The following is a 24039-nucleotide window of genomic DNA, read 5'->3' as shown; positions in this document are numbered from 1 at the left end:
CGACCCCCAACTCGGGTGCCGTGCTGCCTACGTTCAACCCCCTGTTCGGCAGTGTGCGAGTGTCATGCGTTGGTGAGTGTAAGGGTGAATGTGTGTGTGTGTGGTATGTGGTGTATGTGTCTTTGGGGTTTGTGGTGTTGTATTTAGCATGCCATACATCAGCATGTGATGTTTGTGTGTGTGTGTGTACACATGTATATATGTTGGGGGAGCGGTGGCCAATTGGTTAGCACGCACTGCGCTCTGAACCTGGCGACGTGAGTTTGATTTCCACTTACAGCTCACACCCAGTGACAGTTATCTGAACTTGGTCTCAAATAAGTACCCGGGGCGATGTATAACTGTCTCCACTGGGGAGACCAAGGCGGCCGGGTGTGTTGGTAACTGCATATCACATCCCCTCGTGTGCCATGCCGGCCTTCATATTTTCTGCTGCGCGCAAACTGCACTTGCCCCAGCAGTCTGTTGAAGGCTATCCGGGGTACCTTTGCGTACGTGTATCCACGTGATGTACGAGCGTACATCATGTAACGCCGTCCCCTGCCGCCTCCCCGACCCCACCTGCGCCTTCCCCGTGTGTGCTCTCTCGCGCGTGCGCCCCCACAGATCAAGTCGAACACGCATGAAAATACTCTTAGTTCTATCGGTAAAGTCACGTAGGTAAAAAATGAAATAAAAATTAATAAAAAAACTAAAAATAATAATATTAACTTTTTTTCATTTATTTTTTTAAATCCTTGCAGTCACGAAAGCTTCAAATCTAGAACACATGAAAATGCGCGTTATCGCATCGCGGGGCCCGGAGCCGACCAGGACCCCATCGGGGTTTTCATCGTGGATCCTGTGACCGGGTGGCTTTCGGTCAGCAAGACCCTGGACCGCGAGCTCGTCAAAGAGTACCTGGTGAGGCACTCACACTAGTGTAATGCGAGCGTAAATGGCCTCGCGGATATGACGTAACAGGTGGGAGGAGTTGGGTCACGTGGGGAGAGGGAGTGCTTTTAAGGGCAGGAACCGGAAGGGCTGGAGGAGAGTGTGGGAAGAAAGAAAGGTAGGAGGATGGCGTTAGCGGTCGAGATGCCTGAGGCTCCAGTGTGCCCGGGACCGGCCGATGGGGTTCTGAACCTTCCACGAGCGGTGTGGATCCGTGAACAAATGCTTGATGACTCGTTGGGGACCCTGCGGAGTCGGGCTGCAAAGGGAGGGGGGGGACTGGTTTCCGGGGGGACGCCGGGGGCCGCTCTCCGCGATGGACTGCTGATGTGGAGGGAGGGGTTATATGATCGCTGGCGTCTGGTTGTACCGTCGTCGTTACGGTACGAATTGATTAGGACTCTGCATTGCGACACGCTATTACACCTGGGGGTGCAGAAAACCTTGTTGACGTTGCAGCGAGACTACTTCTGGCATGGCATGATGACGGATGTCGTCGGGCACGTTCGTGCGTGTCCCGAGTGTGCCCGGCGGAAGCCGCCTAAGCACCCATATGTGCCGCCGATACAGTCTATTCGGGTGTCTCGAGTTAACGAGTTGGTGGCGTTGGATATTTTGGGACCCTTCCCGCCATCCGCTAAGGGTAATAAATACTTGCTAGTTGGGGTGGAGTATCTCTCCCGCTGGCCGATGGCCTGGCCCTTGCCCGACCAGTCGGCGGCGTCCATTACGGACGCCTTTCTATTTGAATATGTCATGGACAAAGGGGCGCCGGAGAGGCTGCTCACTGATCAGGGCCGGAATTTTTCTTATAAATTGTTGGGGGAGGTGTGCGCTGCTCTGGGGACCAAACAGATCCGGACATCCCCCTACCACCCGCAGACGGATGGCATGGTGGAAAGACTAAATCGGACGCTGTCAGCCATGCTGTGTCACACAGTTAATGAGAAGCAAGCTGACTGGGATTTGCACATCCCTGGGGTACTCTCGGCATACCGGATGACGCCTCACGCGTCCACAGGATATTCTCCGTTTTTTCTCATGTACGGTCGCGAAAACGTGCCGCCAATGGATGTGCAGTTGGGAATGGGAGTGAGAGGACCTACTAAGCCTCTCCCCGACTACATTCAGGACGCCGTTCGCCGCGTCGCTGAGGCGCGGGAGGGGGCCCGAGTGGCTACTGCCAAAACCCAGGCCCGAAACGAACGTTGCGCTCGACGCTCGAAGGGGAAGTGCCCCTGGAAGGTGGGGGAATATGGCTTTGCTGCATTGCCCGCAGGTGCGAGCAGGAACCTCCCCTAAACTGCATAAACCATGGCAGGGGCCTGTTAGGCTCATTGAGGTTCCTAACCCGCAGTCCGCGCGCGTTCGGTTCGGAGCTCGGCGCTGGTACGTCCATACGTCTCGCTTGAAACCATACGTGGCCCCTCGAACGGATGCGTCATCTCCTGATGTTGCCTTGCCGGTGTCTGTTGCTGCCGACACACCCTTGCCTGTGCCTGTTGACCCTGCAAGAGCGCCTGTCGTGCCTTCTACAGACAAACTGGACGTGACACTGCAGGAGGCAGCGGACTCTGCTCGGGGCGGGACTATTACGGCTGCGGGGACACCTGGCCCCGCCGCCCTTCCAACCCCACCACAGACACGTCGTGTGGTGGCGTGGTGCGTACGGTTATGTCCGTAAACTCGGGGGGATTATCGTTGATGTCGGCGATGGTGACGATGGCGGTGGCTGTGTTTGTGAGGCCGATGTCCGGGTCGCCCTCCATGTCTGAGGCCTGCACCACCAGCACGTACTGCGGCGTCGTCTACATCGACGGGGCACACAGACAGCACCAATCACAGACAGACAACGGGGACAAACATTCATCGTGCAGCCTCAACAGACCTTTGGGGCAAGTGCCGTTAAGCGAGCGGCCACTGTGGAAGGCCGGCACGCCACACGAGGAGGTGGGTGGCCAGCATCACGCCCGGCCGCCTTTGTCTCCCTAGTGGGGATGTTTGCACACTGCAGCAGGTACTAATTTGAGGCTGAGTCAACTGTCACCAGTGTTGGATCGAACTCGGGTCCCCGGGTTCGTAGCGGAGCGCGCTCGCCGCGACACTGTCGCTTCCGAGACACACGAGAAGAAGCCACTGTAGCTGAAAACTCGTTTCTTTAGATCCGCTTTTCATGTTAAGCCTGTCGCCCTTCCCTCGCACCTCCGGTCAGCGCGATCGTCTACGTACGGTGCGCGACAGACGCTCAACGTATGTATATACACACCGAAAACACAAATGTAACACTGTACACGCAACGCCAGACATTAGCCACCACCGCCCGGACCGACATCGGCCAATCAGCGGTGGTTGCCGCGGGACAACAACCCACCTCGTGGTCCAGCCCGGCGGCGATGGTGCTGATGACGCCCATGGTGTTGTTGATGGTAAGCACGCGGTCCAAGGACTTCGTGGGAACCTGCGACACGATCTTGTAGCGGTTCACGCCGTTGGGCGATAAGGCGTCGTCCTCGTCACTTGCCGTGACCGTCATCACTGGCGTGCCTGCCGGGGGTGGGAGGGCGAGGAGGGAGGAGGGCAGGGAGGGCAGGGGAGGGCAGAGGTGAAGGGCAGGGAGAGGGGCGTGGACATGGTGACTCTCAAGAACAAACATTATATTCGTTCGCATCGCAACCACCACCATTCTTGTTATGCTCAACATCGTCGTTGCCAGCAGCACGCGTCGCCACCGACCATCCACATGGGCGAACCGGCCGCGCGCGTCTAGTTTCCGCGCCGTATCCGTGGTCTGTCTCAGCCGAAGGGTTCAGATCGTGAGCGTCAAGGTGCCGTGTTCACGGAAGCAGAGGGCTTGGCCGTCCCCACACTTGTCCTGGAACACGCCATACTCGCCCCCCACCTAGGCGTAGTACTCATGCTCTAGTTTGAGCCTCGCCACCAGCAGACCTCTCGTCATGGCCACCGCCGAGCAGCCTTCGTCTGCGGTTGTGTCGCTTTGTAGTTTTTTCTTGTGCGTTTTGTAAATGGCCATTTTTTGCCTGGGCAAGAACAAAGTTCGCTAAGCTGTGGCGCTTGTTCGCTCTGTGTGGTGTTCCACATACGAGGCTGCTCTTGAAAAAAGGCACTTCCAACTTTCTGAAAGATTGATCCTAACATCTTGAAAAGTGGCGTCAGCCTCTGGCACCCTATATATTGGTGGGCAAGATCTTCTCTTTGGCCGCAAAAAGCGCACGAATCGGACGCTCCTGGGTTGATCTTCTTTACCCACGCCGCCGAAGGCAGTGCCCAATGGGCCAGCCTCCATTGGAGGTCTCCGCTCCGTTTCGCCACTGGGGCCTTGTATAGTTCTCCCCACTGAGGGGTGACGTCTATCAGCGGGGGAAAAACGTCCCTCCACTTTGTGCACGGCAGGTCTTTTAAGGCTTGACGGTGCAGAGTCTTTACGCAGCAGCTATATATCGCCACCTTGGAGGCGCCATTGAGAGCCACGTTCCCGCAGTCTTCAAGCTTAAGCAGCATGCCTGCGTCACTCCGCCCAGGGACCTAGAAACAGGCAGCATGTAGCTCCGGGAAGGCAGGAAGGGGAGGCTGAGCCGAGTCGGTGTCGTCTGGTGTGTGTATCTGTAGTTGCAAGTTTTTTGCTGTTTTGAGTACTCCACGCAGTATTTTCTCCCCGGCCAGCATTGTGCGGAGACCTGCGGCGTGGCTTATGTCAGCCGCGTTCTTCCACTTTCGGTGGTCGTTGTGGCTTTCCACCAAGTCGCCGACTGTTTTTATGCTGGCTTTGGTGAATCGGAAAGCCATCGTCTTTTCTTGTTTCAGCTCCCCGATGAGGTCGTTAAAGAACAGGGGTTCTGTTAGAAAAGCGTTCACACTGCAGTATGGGCTTTCCCTGACCCACTCTAGGCTTTGCCACGCTTCTCCCAGGCTTCGGGTATATGATGGTAATCTAGATGGAAATTCCTCAGGTACAGCTATTGAAGGCTTCACGAACTACGTGGTCGAAATAGATGTTTAATAATGTGGGAGACAGAGAACATCTCTGTCGAAATCCCTAGGTGTACAGGAAATGGCACCAATTGAGAGTTGTGGAGGTGGAGTGTCTGTTGTTACAAAATACCCAGGCAGGTGCTATCACCATCACACCCCCGTCACCGCCGCGTCCGTCTGCACCTGGTAGGGAGCCCTCATCCACGGAGCCCTGGATAACGGGCATCTCGAAGTGCGGCCTGTTGTCGTTAAGGTCCTGCACGTTGATTAGGAGATGCACGTCATTATCCACCGCGTGGCCGTTCTTATCCACCGCGTGGCCGTTGACCTGCAGCAGACACGCAACACACGCGCAACACACACGCAACGCACACCCAACGCACACGCGCGTTACACGCAACGCACGAGTGGTTGTAATCGCCGACGTTGGGATGTTTAGAGTTGGCCAAACATCCCTCCTCTCGAGCGGTGGTTGGTTCTCTGAGAGTCGCACCTGGACCACCGACGGGCCGTGCCGGTACTCCTGGAGGTCCGCTGGGCTAAGAAGCTGATTGCAGGTTGATCCGCAAACGTTTACGCCTTTTGTTTCGGACGTTAAGATTTTACTCGTGATATTGAAAATTGTAAATAAAATGAGGTAAACCGCCCCGATTAAATTACCCGAACCCCGATATCTAAATTCTCCGCGTAAAAAAACAAAACCGTTCTAGCTGCGTTAATGTTCTTTTAATGTTCCGGTAATATAAATATATTTGAGTAATATTGGTACTTAGAGAATTGAATGTTTTTGTCACCAGGGGCGGGAGGTGCTTGCATCCCGGAATTGTTGACGTTGACCGAGTGGTCCGGCGGGCAGGACATTTGAGAACTCCACAATCGAGGCCTGGACCTCGCTAGGCCAACACACGCGCGGGGTGTGGTGCTAGTGTGAGTGCCTCACTAGGAACTCTTTGATGAGCTCACGGTCCAGGGTCTTCGTAACAGAGAGCCACCCGGTCACAGGATCCACGATAAACACCCCCATGGGATCCTCGTCTGCTCCGGGCCCCGCGATGCGATAACGTGCATTTTCATGTGTTCTAGATTTGAAGCTTTGTTGAATGCAAGGATAAAAAAAATGAGATAAAAGTTAATATTATTTATTTTTTTAGTTTTATTTTTTGGACTTGATCTGTGGGGGCGCACGCGCGAGAGAGCACACACGGGGAAGGCGCAGGTGGGGTCGGGGAGGCGGCAGGGGACGGCGTTACATGATGTACGCTCGTACATAACGTGGATACACGTACGCAAAGGTACCCCGGATAGCCTTCAACAGACTGCTGGGGCAAGTGCAGTTTGCGCGCAGCAGAAAATATGAAGGCCGGCATGGCGCACGAGGGGGTGTGATATGCAGTTACCAACACACCCGGCCGCCTTGGTCTCCCCAGTGGAGACAATTATACATCGCACTGGGTACTTATTTGAGACCAAGTTCAGATAACCGTCACTGGGTGTGAGCTGTAAGTGGAAATCAAACTCACGTCGCCAGGTTGCGAGCGCAGCGCGTGCTAACCAATTGGCCACCGTTCCCCCATGCTGATGTATGGCATGCTAAATACAACACCACAAACCCCAAGACACATACACCACATACCACACACACACATTCACCCTTACACTCACCAACGCATGACACTCACACACTGCCGAACAGGGGGTTGAACGTAGGCAGCACGGCACCCAAGTTGGGGGTCGAACCCAGGACACCTTCCTTGCCGCGAGGTGCGAGCGTCACCAACGCCGGTGGGGGAGGGTTATGGGGGTAGAGGGGGTGAAGGGGGGGGAAGAGGGGAGGGAGGAGGCCTTTACCTGCACCAGCTGCTTGGGGAAGGGCCCGGGGTCATTCTCAAGGACGCCGATTGCAATAATGAGCCATCGCTCCATCTGCAAATTGGGGGTGAGGGTGAGAGATGGACGATGCAAGGAGGTGTAAATGGATACAAGAGAGCGAGGCCGTAGCTAGGCCTCGGCAAGCTAAGAGTTAAAAGGTAAAAACAACGAGCCTACCTTTACCCTACCTTTTATCTTACCACAATACAATCACTCTACCCTACCTTTTACCCTTTAGAAGGTAAGGTAAAAGGTAAAAAGCAACGAGCTTACCTTTACCCTACCTTTTACCCTTACCCCATACAAATGACCCGATTACAGGGTAATTAATAGGGAACTACACATCAACAGGGTTTATAACGGTAAATGCTAGGTAGAGCGCTTCATTCATATAGAATACTCTCGATTATTCCAATTTTACACGCTTTCTTTTAACTCACTCTGTTGTTGTCGTATCCTCAAATCTAGAAACTCAATTTTTACCCACTTCCTAATGTGGTATCGACTGCAAACTTGGTATACTTGGGTCATACTGATGACTATACTATATTCTATCATTAAACATATATATATTTTTAAACATTATTTTTTCTATGTTATGTTTCGGCTTGGGTCTAATTGTCCATGCTCAACTGACGTTGGCTGTAATTGGCCACGGCCCCTTACGTTGTGCCAAGCATTGCGGCCACTTCCTGGAGTCGTGGAGTTCTGCCATTACTCGTATATTTCATAAAAGCGTGTTTTTAATAAAGTTGTTTTAAATATTACTTTTTAAATGTAGGCCACGGACTGCGCCACGGAGCTTTTAGTGGTAAGCAAGGCACCGTATTTACCGGGTAATACTTGGCGCTACCTTTACCCTACCGGGTAATTCTTCCGAACTACCTTTACCCTTTAACCCTTTACCTTAACGCTTGGCATGTCGACATCTTTACCCTTTACCCTTTTACCCGGTAAAAAGGGTAAATTACCTTCCCTTGCCGAGGCCTAGCCGTAGCCATGGCATCAACATTGGGGGGGGGGGGAAATCTTCGAGGGGGTTCTGGAGTCCCCCCCGGATGGACTTTTTTTTTTAATCCTTTATATTAAGTTCACTTGCTTGCTTGCGCGCTTACGACCGTGCAAATATTTCGGTCGTTTTTTAACCCACTTCCCGTGATCCAATCGACCTGACATTTTGCACACAGACTCGTTGTGCGTGACAATTTATTTTCGTGAAATTTTATTCAAAAATTTTACACTTTTTATGAAAAAAAAATTTCACTAACACAATCATATATTTTTCCTAAACACAGAAAATTATTCAAGAAAACAACAAAAATGTACAATATAAACAATTATACAAAAACTGAAAATCTTATAATCCTTATATACGACTTTCCTTTAATTTAAAAAGTCACGTAGAAGGGAAATAATAAAATAATAAAAATAAAACATAATAAAATAATTCTCACGACGTTTCGGCCACAACGCAAGCAGCCGTCCTCAGGTGAAGAACAGGTCTGTCGGAAAGACAGCGTTTGAATTATAGTCTTCCTGACAGACCTGTTCTTCACCTGAGGACGGCTGCTTGCGTTGTGGCCGAAACGTCGTGAGAATTGTATTTTATTTTTATTATTTTATTACTTCCCTTCTACGTGACTTTACCGAAAGAACCAAGAAGATGAATCCCTGCAGTCACGAAAGCTTTAAATCGAAATAAAACGGTTTAAAATTTTTTTTTAAAGGAGTTTATCCCACCTGAAGAAGATCGCTTGTATTGTGATCGAAACGTCGTGGTTTATTTATTTATTTTAAAATTACCTTTGAACCTATCTATGTGACTTTACCGAAATACCCAAATAATTTGTCACGTCAGAGTTAAGTCATTGCCTTGTAATGTGAAACAGATGAACTCTCTCGGGACTTTAACGGTGTCAATCTGTGCCTCTGAATTCCTGTTCAATATTTTCACTCTGGGTTATCTGGTTAAGGCCAAGACTCAACGGTGCCACGCTGGCTAAAGGGGATGTTAACTACCTTGCCTAGTATACAGGAGGTCGTGGGTTCGATCCCGGACACAAACGCCACAGTGGCTAGGAGATGTTAACTACCTCGCCTGGTATACAGGAGGTCGTGGGTTCGATCCCAGATCCTAACGTCACGGTAGCTAGGAGATGTTAACTACCTCGCCTGGTATACAGGTAGTCGTGGGTTCCGTCCCGGACTCTAGTGCCATATGGCAGCTAGGAGATATTAACTACCTCGCCTGGTGTGCAGGAGGTCGCGGCTTCGATCCCGGATCCTAATGCCCATGGTAGCTAGGAGATGTTAACTACCTTGCCTTGTATACAGGAGGTCGTGGGTTCTATCCCAGATCATAACGCCACCGTGGCTAGGAGATGTTAACTACCTCGCCTGGTAAACACGATGTCATGGGTTCTGAAAATGAGCTACCCAGCTCGGCCGGGCCTTTAGCTGGTAGAACATTTAAATGTTAAATGTAATTTAGTGGAATCGATCGTAGCTTTGAATACGCTTAAAAAAACGAGCAAGAGCTTAACCTGAAAATGAATTTTAAAGAAAATATTCGGGTTTTGTACCCTTAATGGCCATAAAGCCGGGAGTGGTGTTAAGATGTTAGAACACCAAAGAGATACCTATCGCAAGGCGTCGTCAATTGTGCATTAACCACACACAGTACCCGTGGTGCAGTGTATAGTAGCGTAGTATATCGTGTAGTGTAAAGTAGTAGTGAGTAGTCTATAGTATAGTGTAAAGTAGTCTGTAGTGTAAAGTAGTGTAGTGTAAAGTAGTATTGTGTAGTGTATCGTGTAGTGTAAAGTATTAGTGTATAGTGTATGTGTATAGTCGTGTAGTGTAAAGTAGTAGTGTGTAGTGCATTTGTATACTTTTTTCAAGGCGTCATCAAGTAATGCATTAACCACGCACAGTGCGGGTGGTGAACATGGAAACAAACATCGCTTTGATAATTATTATAATAATCATAATTGTTGTGTTATACGCATTGTTTTGAAGCTTTTGTGACTGCAGGAATCCACACTCTTTGGTTCGTTCGGTAAAGTCACTTAGTTGGAGATAAAATAAAATGAAACAAATCAAGACGTTTCGATCGCAACACAAGTGGGCGTCATCTGGCGAAAGAACCAAAGAGTTTAAGCAATTGTCTTTCAAACGGATTGACCTACACCAGATACACCAGATACACCAGAGCCTTCTGTACGGCAAAGTCTCGCCAGCAGTGTCGTACCAGAGACCAGGACCAGGGTAATGCCACGCGTATCGAGAGCATTACTAGGCCGGGGTGATACCTTCTTTGCCAGTATCAAAGTATGAACAATAAGAATAAGTTGATGCCCTTTCTGGCGGTAATACAGGAGTGTGTGTTAGGGTGTTCGAACACCAAATCGATGCTAACTTTTGCAAGGTGCGTTGGTGAGACGAGACCCTGAAGAAGGCAGTGGTCTCTGGTGTGGGCCAATCAGTTCCAAAGACAATGGGCATGCAACAGCATCATTGTGTATCGGAGTTGATCGGGGAGACATCTTGAAAACGTCGCTTCATTGGAATCGACTCAATCAATAAAGTATTTATTTTGAGTTGATGAGGACGTCACCCTGCTGCGGCTCTATATAAAACCGGGAGCCAGAGCAGAGCCTCACCATTCTGGCGAATTGCCCGATGATGCTGGATGCAATTACCAGCGAAACGTCGTACTACTCAACAACTGTAAATGTTGTGGTTTCACGCTTCAACACACCGGTGGGCTAAAGCAGTGAACTATTTGTCTTTTGTCAACGTGACACTTTTTTGCTGATTGGCCGTGTCGGGTGGTGGAGGGTTACGACACATTTATGAATAACGCGATCTAAACCCAAAAACGTTGATTATGAATATTGGTCGCGAAAGCCTGCTATGTGTTAAACCAAGTATTTATTTATTTAGCGCTATGGGGCCGTCCATAAATGACGTCACGCGATTTTTGACGATTTTTGACCCCCCCCCCTCGTCACACGGCGTCACAAAGAGTCAGACCCCCCCCCCCCGCAAATATGATGTCACAAAGCTCTGCCCCCCCAAAAAAAACATATTTCCATTTTAAAAATAAAACATGCTTCAAATCGCATTGTAGTGCGTATTTAATGGGGTGCTGCACTCTGATGTTGTAGGAGAAAACATTTATTAAAACGTCTATTTAATTAAGTAGAACGTGTTGTCTATATTTATTTAAAGTTGCGTATTTCTCAACCCCCCCTCGTCCCCCATCGCCATAAACGTCTGACCCCCCCCCCCCAGGTGCGTGACGTCATTTATGGACGGCCCCTATTTCGTGCAAAGGATGACATTTAAAGTGTCGTACAGATACAACAAAAAACCATTGTTAATAGACTAAATCAACAGTAGGATAAAAGCAAATGCCATACAAAGCAACATTGAATTATAATAAATTATACACTGGTCAACAACAAAAAACATGTTTTTCTGGCCTGGACTTTTGCACAGAGGTGGGACAAAGTCATTGTTATGCAAGTCCAAGTCGAGTCTGAAGTCATCAAATTCATGACTCGAGTCTGACTCGAGTCCAAGTCACATGACTCGAGTCCACACCTCAGAGGTGGGACAAAGTCATTGTTATGCAAGTCCAAGTCGAGTCTGAAGTCATCAAATTCATGACTCGAGTCTGACTCGAGTCCAAGTCACATGACTCGAGTCCACACCTCAGAGGTGGGACAAAGTCATTGTTATGCAAGTCCAAGTCGAGTCTGAAGTCATCATATTCATGACTCGAGTCTGACTCGAGTCCAAGTCACATGACTCGAGTCCACACCTCTGCTTTTGCAGCTGTTCTAGACTAATTTCAGGGTGCTGATTCCAAATCTGATCTGAGATTTGCTCTATCACATCTCATTTTATGCTATCGGCATACCCCATTTTCATTGATTTCACCCGAAATTAACTCTGTCACTTATGATTGCAAGTTGTTGCGAGTCAGTGACTGCTTTATTGTTAAAATATGGTGCTGTATTTTTAGGATAGTGTGTTTATAATATCATTTTATGTAGATATCCACATTTATTTAATATTTTTCTTCTGCAGTTTTTATTGAAATGCAATATTTGATATCTCAAAAACCTGACGTGATAGACAAAAACTGATGCCAGATTTGGAATCAGCACCCCAAAATTACCTTAAACCCGTTGCAATACCTCATGCCAGAAAAAGTGTGTTGACCAGTGATTACTATCGAAGGCATATTTAAAAAAAATAACACCGTAAAATAATCTTACGTTAAAGCTACTGTAAGAAGGTGAGCCGCGTGACACCGCCGCCCCCTTTGTTTGATGGGCTAACATAAGCAAGCGTCGGTGAAGCCGTCTTCGTCTGCGTCCATTGTTACCACAGCGCTTGCCGGTCTCCCTGTGCGCTGTTTGATATTAAAATGGCGATGGCTCAAAGCAGTTGAGTGACGTCATCTCTCCACCAAGAGTTTCTCGTGCATCCTTCTGGCTCCTCCCCTTTTGTGTCTCAATGCGGGGCTCTTCACCTGTCACTCAAGCCCCAGTCACCTCCCTCTCCCCAACCCACCAATCACAAGCAAGCTGGGGCGTGTGGCTCCTCCCCCACTGTCCATGGCTCCTCCCCCTGGCACTCAAGCTCCAGTCACCTCCCTCTACCCAACCCACCAATCACAAGCAGGCTGGGGCGGGTGGCTCCTCCCCTTTTGTGTCTCAATGTGGGGCCCCCTCCGCTGTCACTCAATCTCCAGTCACCTCCCTCTCCCCAACCCACCAATCACAAGCAGGCTGGGCGGGTGGCTCCTCCCCTTTTGTATCTCGATGCGGGGCCTCCTCCGCTGTCACTCAAGCCCCAGTCACCTCCCTCTACCCAATCCACCAATCACAAGCAGGCTGGGGCAGGTGGCTCCTCCTTTTTTGTCTTGATGCGGGGCTCCCTCCCCTGTCACTCAAGCTCCAGTCACCTCCCTCTACCCAACCCACCAATCACAAGTAGGCTGGAGCTGGTGGCTCCTCTCCTTTTGTGTCCCAATGCGGCCCCCTCCCCTGTCACTCAAGCCCCAGTCACCTCCCTCTACCCAACCCACCAATCACAAGCAGGCTGGGGCGGGTGGCTCCTCCCCTTTTGTGGCTCCTTCCCTATTTGGGTGAGTGAGTGAGTTGGTGGGTGAGAGGGCGGGGTGGGTGAGAGGGCGGGGTGGGTGAGAGGGCGGGGTGGGTGAGAGGGCGGGGTGGGTGAGAGGGCGGGGTGGGTGAGAGGGCGGGGTGGGTGAGAGGGCGGGGTGGGTGAGAGGGCGGGGTGGGTGAGAGAGCGGGGTGGGTGAGAGAGCGGGGTGGGTGAGAGAGCGGGGTGGGTGAGAGAGCGGGGTGGGTGAGAGAGCGGGGTGGGTGAGAGAGCGGGGTGGGTGAGAGGGCGGGGTGGGTGAGTGAGTGAGGTGGGCGGAGTCTGTGGGCGGGGCCCAGGCTCTCGGATGACGTCATCGCTCACCTGGCAGGAAGTGAAAGTCGCGCGATGTCACGTGGTGCCGTCGGCAGCGCCAAGTCGTGAGGTAATCAGCTGTGGTTGTGGTGGTTGTTGTGGTTGTGGTAGTTGTTCTAGTGGTGGTTGTGGTGGTGGTTGTGGTGTTGGTTGTTGTTGTGTTGGAGTTCACGGGACAGACCCTGCAGGTGCCATGGGTTGACTGCTGTACCAGGCTAGGTGCATGAGAGAGAGAGGGAGTGGTAGAAGGAGAGAGAGAGGGGAGAGAGGGAGGGATATGAGGCGGTGATGATGGTGATGGTGGTCTTCTTGCCCACGGTCATTCCCTCCCTTCTCTACGCTTGCGATACGTGGACCCCCCGAATGGAACATCTTCACCGGTTAGAAACATTTAGGCTGGCCTGCCTACGATCCATCCTGGGTTTAACCAGGCGGGATTGTGTGAGGAGCTCACAAATCCTCGAAAGATCTGGGCAAAGTCCCATCGGTGAGCTCCTTGGCAGGCAAGGCTGCGTTGGCTGGGTCATGTAGCCCGCATGCCCAGCCACCGCATGCCTGAACAGCTTTTGTTTGGCCGGATCGAGGGGGCTAAACGGGCGCGGCACGGGCTAGAGAAGAGATGGAGTGATGTGGTACAGGAGGACGTGGAGCTGAGTGGACTTGCCGATGACTGGTACCAGCGGTGTCAAGATCAGCCTCTTTGGAGGAGGCTCGTGAAGGACGCTACTGGGCAGTTGGAGGCAGTCGCCCTCCAACAACAACGGAGGGCGGAGGAGCGACGCTCACAACAACGAGCGGAGCGCCGGGTGGCCAAAGCACAGCAAGTTGGTACAGTAGGGGGCACAGGTGGTGCATCAGCCAGTCATCTCGGTCATCTCGGTCAGATCGACCCGTGGCACCTGCTGGGTCTGCCCCGTGACCTCCTGCCAGCGGGCGGACACGCGAGTTCCCCACAAGTAGACACTCTCGCTACAACTCACACACCCCACTCACTGCCACACACTATTCACAAAACACGCCTCAGACCTCCAACACACGCACGCACAACGACACGCACTCTGGCACACACACACACACCCCACACACACATCTCCCCGTGCACACACTCTCCCGCCACCGCCCTACAAGACAAAGATATCTTCTTGGTTCTTTCGGTAAAGTCACGTAGAAGGGAAGTAATAAAATAATAAAAATAAAACATAATAAAACAATTCTCACGACGTTTCGGCCACAACGCAAGCAGCCGTCCTCAGGTGAAAACCAGGTCTGTCGAGGCGACAGCGTCTGAATGAAACAGCACACGTGCTTGGAGCATATATATAAGCTGGGTTGGAAGGGGGGAAAAGGGCGCCTTGACAAAAGAATATGCATATCAAGAGTAATTTAGTATATTTATGGGAAATGCAAGTATGTGATTAGTACTACTTATGCCCGTGCATTATGCAGGATTAGCAGCATCAAAGGGAGACAAAGATACCCCGTATAGGCACTACGGACTGTTGGGGCAAGTGCTATTAGCGAGTGGGTGACCAGCACCACGCCAGGTCACCTTTGTGTCCCGAGTGGCGATGTTTATACACCCCACCAGGTACTAACTTGAGGCTGAGGCGACCTAGGGGAGGCCCAGGACCGGATTCACTGGTGTTAGCTGTGAGCTGGAATCAAACTCGGGTGGCCGGTTTCGTAGCGCAGCACGCTAACCACTGCGCCACCGCCCGCCATACACTCCCCCACCACATGCAGCACACACACACACATACACATGCAGTGACACACACTCTTAACACGCATCTCCCCCACGGTACACACACTCCTCGATACAAAGATCCCCCGTGTAGCCTTAACAGACTGTTGGGGCAAGTGCTGCTGTTAGCGAGTAGCAGCACCTATGAAGGCCGGCACTGTGACACACGAGGGGGTGGGTGGCCAGCACCATGCGCGGCCTCCTGTGTCTCTCTCGTGGCGATGTTTACACGCCGCGCCGAGTACTCGGTTGGTTGAGGCTGAGTCGACCTAGGGGGGGGGCAGTGTGTGGATCGGTGGCGCAGCGATTAGCGTGCTGCGCCGAGTTGAATTCCCACTCACGACGGACAACACTGGCTCATGTTTGAACCGATCCTGCGCCTCCCCTAGATTGTCATCATCACCATCATCATCACCACCATCACTACCATTATCACCACCACCACCATCATCACCATCATCACCATCACCACCACCATCATCACCACCATCACCATCACTACCATCATCATCATCACCACCATCACCACCACCATCATTATCAACATCATCACCATAATCACCACCATCACCAACATCATCACCACCCCAGCCATCACTACCACAACCACTAAGTGGTGGTGACGTCACCGCAGCGCTTGTGCCAGGCTAGGTGCACGTACCCTGCAGGTGACACGGGTTGTACTGCTGCTGTGCCAGGCTAGGTGCACAGACCCTGCAGGTGACACGGGTTGTACTGCTGCTGTGCCAGGCTGGGTGCACGTACCCTGCAGGTGACACGGGTTGTACTGCTGCTGTGCCAGGCTAGGTGCACAGACCCTGCAGGTGACACGGGTTGTACTGCTGCTGTGCCAGGCTAGGTGCACGTACCCTGCAGGTGCTGCTGCCGGAGGCCTCCTGGGAGGGCTCCCCCCACCCCCCCACAGTGACACACAGTGACACACACAGTGACACACAGAGACAAACACAGAGACACAGTGACACACACAGAGACACAGTGACAGACACACAGACACACAGTGACACACAGTGACACACACAGTGACACACACACACACACAGTGACACACACACACACACAGTGACACACAGTTACACACACAGTGACACACACAGTGACACACAGTGACACACACACACAGTGACACACACACAGTGACACACAGTGACACACACAGTGACACAGAGTGACACACACACACAGTGACACACAGTGACACACAGAGACACACAGAGACACAGTGACACAGTGACACAGCCCGTGTGATGAATTTGGGAAACTTTTTCACTACATCATGAATGTATGAATAAGTATAGACGTGTAAGTCACGTGTGACTGTGTATATGCATTCCTCTGTGTCTGACGTGTAGGTGGTGTGGATATCATGTTTTTTGCTGTCTGCAAAATGAGGGGGCTATACCTCACTAGGATGGTGCTGCTGCTCCCCCTGCCGCTGTGCACAGTCAAAGTAGAGGACGGCGAGCCTCAGGTAACGGAGTCTCTTACCCCCAACGCATCCTCATCCCTTTTATCCCCTTTTCAAGCTCGTTCGTCAGCCCCCCCCCCCCCCCCAAAAAAAAAAAACATGCTTCAAATCGCTTTAAACTATTGTCATTGTAGTGCGTTTTTAATGTGGCGTTGCACTCTGATGTTGTAGGAGAAAACATTACAAAGTCTATTTAATTAAGTAGAACGCGTTCTCTACAGTTATTTAAAGTTGAGCATTTTGATGTGACGTCACATTTCTCAACCATCCCCCTCAATACTCAAAGATGATCAAAATGTCCCCCCCAATATATCGCTATAAAATAGATTTTTCTTCTTGGTTCTTTCGGTAAACCAAGAAGATGAATCCCTGCAGTCACGAAAGCTTTAAATCAAAAAAAGATTTTTGTTTATATGATTGTGGTTGTACTTGATTCATCCCTGATCTCTGCTGTTCTATACAATGAAACAAGAAAATGTAAAAAATGAAAAACAGAGCAATGTAATACAATACACTATTAGACATTATTGTTAAAAAATTAACCCGTAAACACAAAGTTTTTCAGTATAAATCCTTTATATGCGTGGCGGCGAGAGTCCTCTCGTCCTCTGGCTTGAGATGGCTGCCACCTATGGGTCAGATGATTGCCTGCCACCATTAAGCAATTGGTAATTAAATATAAAAAAAAATCCTAAAAAGTGTAAAGTTATGGAAAAAAAATTTCACGAAAATAAATGGTCACGCACAACGAGTCTGTGTGGAAAATGTCAGCTCGATTGGATCACGGGAAGTGGGTTAAAAAACGACTGAAAGATTTGCACGGTTGTAAGCGCGCAAGCAAGCAAGTGAAGTGAACTTAATATAAAGGATTTAAAAATAAAGAAAAAGTCCATCCGGGGGGGGGGGACTCCAGAACCCCCTAGAAGATTTGCCCCCCCCCCCCCCCATGTTGACGCCATGGCTACGGCTAGGCATCGGTAAGGGAAGGTAATTTACCCTTTTTAAATCCTTTATATTAAGTTCACTTGCTTGCCTGCTTGCGCGCTTACGACCGTGCAAATCTTTCGGTCGTTTTTAACCCACTTTCCGTGATCCAATCGAGCTGACATTTTGCACACAGACTCGTTGTGCGTGACAATTTATTTTCGTGAAATTTTTTTTCCAAAATTTTCCACTTTTTATGAAACAAAAAATTCATATTTAATTTAAAATACCAATGTGATAAAAATGAAACTCTTACTCAAGAAAAACAGAAATGAATAATAAAATAAAACCGATGCCACGCATATAAAGGATTTATAGTGAAAAACTTTGTTTTTGCGGGATACATTTTTTACCTTTTACCTTACCTGCTAAAGGGTAAAAGGTAGGGTAGAGTGATGGTATTGTGGTAAGGTAAAAGGTAGGGTAAAGGTAGGCTCGTTGTTTTTACCTTTTAACTCTTACCTTGCCGAGGCCTAGTTACGGCCTCGCTCTCTTGTATCCATTTACACCTCCTTGCATCGTCCATCTCTCACCCCCAATTTGCAGATGGAGCGCCGGCTAATGCTTGCTCTCGACGTCCCTGAGAATGACCCCGGGCCCTTCCCCAAGCGGCTGGTTCAGGTAAAGGCCCCCTCCCCTCACGCTCGCACCTCGCGGCAAGGAAGGTGTCCTGGGTTCGACCCCCAACTCGGGTACCGTGCTGCCTACGTTCAACCCCCTGTTCGGCAGTGTGCGAATGTCATGCGTTGGTGAGTGTAAGGGTGAATGTGTGTGTGTGTGTGGTATGTGGTGTATGTGTCTTTGGGGTTTGTGGTGTTCTATTTAGCATGCCATACATCAGCATGTGATGTGTGTGTGTGTGTACACATGTATATATGTTGGGGGAGCGGTGGCCAATTGGTTAGCACGCGCTGCGCTCTGAACCTGGCGACGTGAGTTTGATTTCCACTTACAGCTCACACCCAGTGACAGTTATCTGAACTTGATCTCAAATAAGTACCCGGTGCGATGTATAACTGTCTCCACTGGGGAGACCAAGGTGGCCGGGTGTGTTGGTAACTGCATATCACACCCCCTCGTGTGCCATGCCGGCCTTCATATTTGCTGCTGCGCGCAAACTGCACTTGCCCCAGCAGTCTGTTGAAGGCTATCCGGGGTACCTTTGCGTACGTGTATCCACGTGATGTACGAGCGTACATCATGTAACGCCGCCCCCTGCCGCCTCCCCGACCCCACCTGCGCATTCCCCGGGTGTGCTCTCTCGCGCGTGCGCCCCCACAGGTCAAGTCCAGCATACTTGAAAATGCAAGTTATCGCATCACGGGGCCCGGGGCAGACGAAGATCCCATGGGGGTGTTTATCGTGGATCCTGTGAGCGGATGGCTTTCTGTTACGAAGACCCTGGACCGTGAGCTCATCAAAGAGTTCCGAGTGAGGCACTCACACTAGCACCACACCCCGCGCGTGTGTTGGCCTAGCGAGGTCCAGGCCTCGATTGTGGAGTTCTCTCAAATGTCCTGCCCCCCCGGACCACTCGGTCAATGTCAACATTTCCGGGGTGCAAGCCCCTCCCGCCCCTGGTGACAAAAACATTCAATTCTCTAAGTACCAATATTACTCAATTATATTCATATTACCGGAACATGAAAAGAACATTAACGCAGCTAGAACGGTTTTGTTTTTTTACGTGGAGAATTTAGATATCGGGGTTCGGGTAATTTAATCGGGGCGGTTTTCCTAATTTTATTTACAATTTTCAATATCACGAGTAAAATATTAACGTCCGAAACAAAAGGCATCAACGTTTGCGGATCAACCTGCAATCAGCTTCGCAGCCCAGCGGACCTCCAGGAGTCCCGTCACGGCCCACCGGTGGTCCAGGTGCGACTCTCAGAGAACCAACTACCGCTCGAGAGGAGGGATGTTTGGCCAACTCTAAACATCCCAACGTCGGCGACTACAACCACACGTGCGTTGCGTGTGTGTTGCGTGTGCGTTGCGTGTGTGTTGCGTGTCCGCTGCAGATTAACGGCCACGTGGTGGATAAGAACGGCCACGTGATGGATGACGTGCATCTCCAAATCAACGTGCAGGACCTTAATGACAACAGGCCGCACTTCGAGATGCCCATTTTCCAGGGCTACGTGGATGAGGGCTCCCTCCCAGGTGCAGACGGGCGCGGTGGTGACGGGGGTGTGATGGTGATAGCGCCTGCCTGGGTATTTTGTAACAACGGACACTCTACCCCCACAACTCTCAATTGGTGATAGGGCAGTTGTGGAGAGAGTGGAGAGTTTTCCCATACCTGGGCAGTGTGCTCATTGCTTGGAGGAACGAAGGTGGAAGCCGCCACGCTGGTGCGGACGTCCGGAGCCTGCCACGTGGCGGGCTGCGGCAGTCTCTCTCTCTCTCTCCCTCTCACGCTGTCTGCCAACATCGTGAAGGAGCCATAGAGCAGAGGAACGAACATAGTGAGAACTGTGAAAGAAACTTAATAAAGAATACTGAATTCCAGGCGTTGTCTCAGCGACCTTTATTACATTGGTAAAGGAGATGATGGTGGTGTTGATGGTGGTGTTGATGGTGGTGCCGATTGATAACAATGATGTTCATGATTTAACAAGTGAAGCGGTTTAAATCATTATGATTGTGATGACATTATTTATAATATCTTTGATCGTGGATGTTGATCGTGGACATGGATGTGGATGTTCTTGACAACGACGACGATGTTGAGAATAACAAGAATGGTGGTGGTTGTGATGCGAACGAATATAATGTTTGTTCTTGAGTCACCATGTCCACGCCTCCCTCCCTGCCCTTCACCTCTGCCCTCCCTGCCCTCCTCCCTCCCTCCCCGCCCTCCCACCCCCGGCAGGCACGCCAGTGATGACGGTCACGGCGAGTGACGAGGACGACGCCTTATCGCCCAACGGCATGTCGCACGGGCGTCATCAGCACCATCGCCGCCGGACTGGACAGCGAGGTGGGTTGTTGTCCCGCGGCAACCGCCGCTGATTGGCCGATGTCAGTCCGGGGGGTGGTGGCTAATCTCTGGGGTTGCGTGTACAGTGTTACATTTGTGTTTTCGGTGTGTATATACATACGTTGAGCATCTGTCGCGCACCGTACGTAGACGACCGCGCTGACCGGAGGTGCGAGGGAAGGGCGACAGGCTTAACACGAAAAGCGGATCTAAAGAAACGAGTTTTCAGCTCCAGTGGCTTCTTCTTCTCGTGTGTCTCGGAAGCGACGGTGTCGCGGCGAGCGCACTCCGCTACGAACCCGGGGACCCGAGTTCGATCCAACACTGGTGACAGTTGACTCAGCCTCAAATGAGTACTTGCTGCAGTGTGCAAACATCCCCACTAGGGAGACAAAGGCGGCCGGGCGTGATGCTGGCCACCCACCTCATCGTGTGGCGTGCCGGGCTTCCACAGTGGCCGCTCGCTTAACGGCACTTGCCCCAAAGGTCTGTTGAGGCTGCACGAGGAATGTTTGTCCCCGTTGTCTGTCTGTAATCAGTGCTGTCTGTGTGCCCCGTCGATGTAGACGACGCTGCAGTACGTGCTGGTGGTGCAGGCCTCGGACATAGCCACCGCCATCGTCACCATCGCCGACATCAACGATAATCCCCCCGAGTTTACGGACAAAACCGTACGCACCACGCCACCACACGACCACACTGCACCACCACACTCACCGTGCCACCACACTCACCATGCCACCACACTCACCGCGCCACCACACTCACCGCACCACCACACTCACCGCACCACCACACTCACCACGCCACCACACTCACCGCACCACCACACGACCACACTGCACCACCACACTCACCACGCCACCACACGACCACACTGCACAACCACACTCACCACGCCACCACACTCACCGCACCACCACACTCACCGCACCACCACGAATAGCTCTGTGTGGGGCCTTAGCTGGTAAGAAGTGTATATTTGTGAGGTGGCGGAACAATGATCTACCTCCCCCCGTCACCGTCTCCGCCACAGTTGAGCGGCACGGCGCGCGAGAACGCAGTGAACGTGACGGTGACGACGCTGACGGTGACAGACACGGACGAGCCCGACACGCCGGCGTGGCGGACCCGCTACGTCGTGCGCGGCGGGGACTCCGGCAAGAACTTCGCCGTGGAGACCGACCCCCGCACCAACGACGGCAGGCTCTACGTCGTCAAGGTGAGGGGCGCGGTGGTGGGGGGAGGGGGGCGGTGATGGTGGTCGGGTAGTGACAGTGGTGATGATGAGGTCGTGGTGGTGGTGGTGGTGGTGGTGATGATATGGTGGTCATGGTGATGGGGTAACGTAGGTGATGGTGATGATGATGGGGTAGTGGTGGTGGTGATAGTGGGGTGGTAATGGGGTAGTGGCGATGGTGATGATTATGGAGTAGTGGTGGCGATGATGGGGGTAGTGATGGTAATGGTCGTGGTGGCGGGGGAGGGTGATGCGGTGATAATGGTGATGGGAGTGGCGTCGCAATGTTGTCGATTGGGTGGTGATGGGGGAGAGGTGGCGTGGTGGTGGTGATGCGATGACAGGGTAGTGATGGTGAATGGGTTGGCTGATGGTGAAGCGAGGTTGACGTGGCAATGGTGGGGATGGTCGCGTGACGACGACGATGATGATAGTGATGGGAGGTGGCAAGGCGAAGTTCGTGGTGATGTTGTCGATGGGTGACGGCGGTGACGACGGTGGTGACGACGTTGGCGATGACGACGCAGCAGCGTTTGATTGGTAGGAGGGTGACGTTAGTGTGGTGTGTGTACGCCGCAGCCCCTGGACTTTGAGACATCGCCGGTGTACAAGCTCGTCGTCGCCGCGGAGAACGACATGTCGCTTGAGAGCGCGCAGCTCGGACCGGCGAGCACCGCGACCGTCACCGTGAGTGCCCATCATCAGCGGCCAGAGCCGGCCCAGCCACTAAGCGACCCATGCAATTGCAAAGGGCCCGTGGCCAGCAGAGGGCCCCCTAGAGTCACTGTGAGCTAGTGGGTGAAAAAAATCATACGTCAAAGGGGCCTCCAACCAAATTTTGCTTAGGGCCCCCAAAGGTCTAGGGCCGGTTCTGCCAGCGGCCCAGACTTTGTCCTCGCATCAGCACAGAAACTGATACCACCTCGGACAGCAAAACTTTAGTCGTACCCATTTATTATTGATCATTTCCTCGGCCAATGAGAGTGAATTACCTAAACACCCCGATATTTACTTGTTTCAAGTCACAGGTGTCTCCTGGACACCTTAACAGGCGCTCGCTAACAGCCCCCCCCCCCCCCCCGCCCGGTAGGTAACGGTGCTAGACAAGAACGAGGGGCCGGTGTTCGAGCCGCTGCATCTGGAGGTGAAGATCGCCGAGGGCCTCCCCATGGGCCACCGCGTACTGATCTTGTCGACGCCGTGGCTACCGTTCGTCATCGCTGATTACGTCATCGTCGTCGTCGTCATTGGCTGTCGATGTCGATGACGTCATCGTCGTTAACGTCACCGTTTGTCTTCCGTGGTGGTGGTCTGGCTCCCAGGGCCTACCCATGGCCGCCGCCGGGAACCGCTGGGCCTGTACCGTGACCTCCTGCCATCGGACGTTCCCCCACTCACGGGGCCTCAATGTCCACCTGTCCTGGCACAAGCGTCGGGATGAAGTCACCGACACTTAGTAAAGAATGGCGGTTGTTGTTGTCACTGTGTGTGTCACTGTGTGTGTCACTGTGTACCGTTCTGGCCTTCGTAGGTGCTCGCTAACAGCACTTGCCCCTACAGTCTGTTAAGGCTATACGGGGGATCTTTATCTTTGTCACTGTGTGTCAGTGTGTGTCATTGTGTGCCTGTGTGTCTCTGTGTGTGTCTGTCTCTGTGTGTTACTGTGTGTCACTGTCAGTGTGTCACTGTCAGTGTGTGTGTCTCTGTGTCGCTGTCTGTGTTGCTGTTATTACCTTGCTTTGCGTGTAATTTTTGTCTTATTTTAGTTTTAATGGAGGGTAAACTCATAGTTGTTAAATGTCTGGGGATTCTTTGGCTAGTGGGGGGAGGGGAGACTGCTGATTGGACAACGAAGATTTGACTCTGCAACTAACGATCTTCTCCCCCCTTCCACCCCCACCCTCCCCTCCCCCTCCTGCCCCCCCCCTCTGTCAACATGCCCCCCCCACCACACCCCCCCACCACACACCCCCACCACACCCCTCCACCACACCCCCACCCACCACTCCCCCCCCACCACACCCCCCCCCACACCCCCCCACCACACCCCCCCACCACACCCCCACCCACCACTCCCCCCCCCACCACACCCACCCACCACTCCCCCCCCACCACACCCCCCCACCACACCCCCACCCACCACTCCCCCCCCCACCACACCCCCCCCACCACACCCCCACCCACCACTCCCCCCCCACCACACCCACCCCACCACCCCCACCACCCCCCCCACCACCCCCCCCCCTACCACACCCCCCCACCACCACCACCACCCCCACCACCACCACCACCCCACCACCACCACCACCCCA

The 24039-nt window shown here is 52.1% G+C and overlaps 3 protein-coding genes across 3 annotated transcripts; 2 read left to right on the top strand and 1 right to left on the bottom strand.

The window, feature by feature from the left end:
* Positions 1 to 1700: 1700 nt before the first annotated feature.
* LOC133339692 (cadherin-2-like) lies at positions 1701 to 12199 on the bottom strand. Its single transcript, XM_061547847.1, has 5 exons — positions 12081 to 12199; positions 6772 to 6846; positions 5107 to 5251; positions 3305 to 3477; positions 1701 to 2741 (listed from the first exon to the last, which is right to left on the bottom strand). The coding sequence occupies exons 1-5, from the start codon at positions 12144 to 12146 to the stop codon at positions 2526 to 2528; spliced, it is 675 nt and encodes a 224-aa protein (XP_061403831.1). The 5' UTR covers positions 12147 to 12199; the 3' UTR covers positions 1701 to 2525.
* Positions 12200 to 13277: 1078 nt separating this feature from the next.
* On the top strand, positions 13278 to 19988 carry LOC133339693 (cadherin-2-like). Its single transcript, XM_061547848.1, has 5 exons — positions 13278 to 13357; positions 16402 to 16520; positions 18048 to 18122; positions 18783 to 18932; positions 19526 to 19988. Exons 2-5 carry the CDS (start codon positions 16416 to 16418, stop codon positions 19766 to 19768), a joined length of 573 nt encoding a protein of 190 aa, XP_061403832.1. The 5' UTR covers positions 13278 to 13357; positions 16402 to 16415; the 3' UTR covers positions 19769 to 19988.
* Positions 19989 to 20298: 310 nt separating this feature from the next.
* LOC133339695 (cadherin-2-like) lies at positions 20299 to 23011 on the top strand. Its single transcript, XM_061547851.1, has 6 exons — positions 20299 to 20306; positions 20460 to 20487; positions 21054 to 21158; positions 21524 to 21709; positions 22307 to 22414; positions 22818 to 23011. The coding sequence occupies exons 1-6, from the start codon at positions 20299 to 20301 to the stop codon at positions 22992 to 22994; spliced, it is 612 nt and encodes a 203-aa protein (XP_061403835.1). The 3' UTR covers positions 22995 to 23011.
* Positions 23012 to 24039: the final 1028 nt, after the last annotated feature.

Source organism: Lethenteron reissneri, unplaced genomic scaffold (assembly GCF_015708825.2).
Source record: "Lethenteron reissneri isolate LAM-NWPU_2019-01 unplaced genomic scaffold, ASM1570882v1 scaffold_208, whole genome shotgun sequence".
In the NCBI taxonomy this organism is placed as follows: domain Eukaryota; kingdom Metazoa; phylum Chordata; class Hyperoartia; order Petromyzontiformes; family Petromyzontidae; genus Lethenteron; species Lethenteron reissneri.
The sequence above is the reverse complement of the archived record's forward strand: the minus strand, read 5'-3'. Positions and strand labels throughout refer to the sequence as shown.

Excerpts from the sequence above, each read along its gene's own strand:
- LOC133339693 (XM_061547848.1), top strand. The coding sequence starts at position 16,416 with ATGTTTTTTGCTGTCTGCAAAATGAGGGGGCTATACCTCACTAGGATG. Across the intron at positions 16,521-18,047 it reads TAGAGGACGGCGAGCCTCAG|ATGGAGCGCCGGCTAATGCT; the intron begins GTAACGGAGTCT and ends CCCAATTTGCAG. Across the intron at positions 18,933-19,525 it reads AGCTCATCAAAGAGTTCCGA|ATTAACGGCCACGTGGTGGA; the intron begins GTGAGGCACTCA and ends TGTCCGCTGCAG.
- LOC133339692 (XM_061547847.1), bottom strand. The coding sequence starts at position 12,146 with ATGTTAGCCCATCAAACAAAGGGGGCGGCGGTGTCACGCGGCTCACCT. Across the intron at positions 5,252-6,771 it reads TCCCCAAGCAGCTGGTGCAG|GTCAACGGCCACGCGGTGGA; the intron begins GTAAAGGCCTCC and ends TGTCTGCTGCAG. Across the intron at positions 2,742-3,304 it reads CCGCCGGGCTGGACCACGAG|ACGACGCCGCAGTACGTGCT; the intron begins GTGGGTTGTTGT and ends CCGTCGATGTAG.
- LOC133339695 (XM_061547851.1), top strand. Across the intron at positions 20,488-21,053 it reads CCGCCGGACTGGACAGCGAG|ACGACGCTGCAGTACGTGCT; the intron begins GTGGGTTGTTGT and ends CCGTCGATGTAG. Across the intron at positions 22,415-22,817 it reads CGAGCACCGCGACCGTCACC|GTAACGGTGCTAGACAAGAA; the intron begins GTGAGTGCCCAT and ends CCCGCCCGGTAG.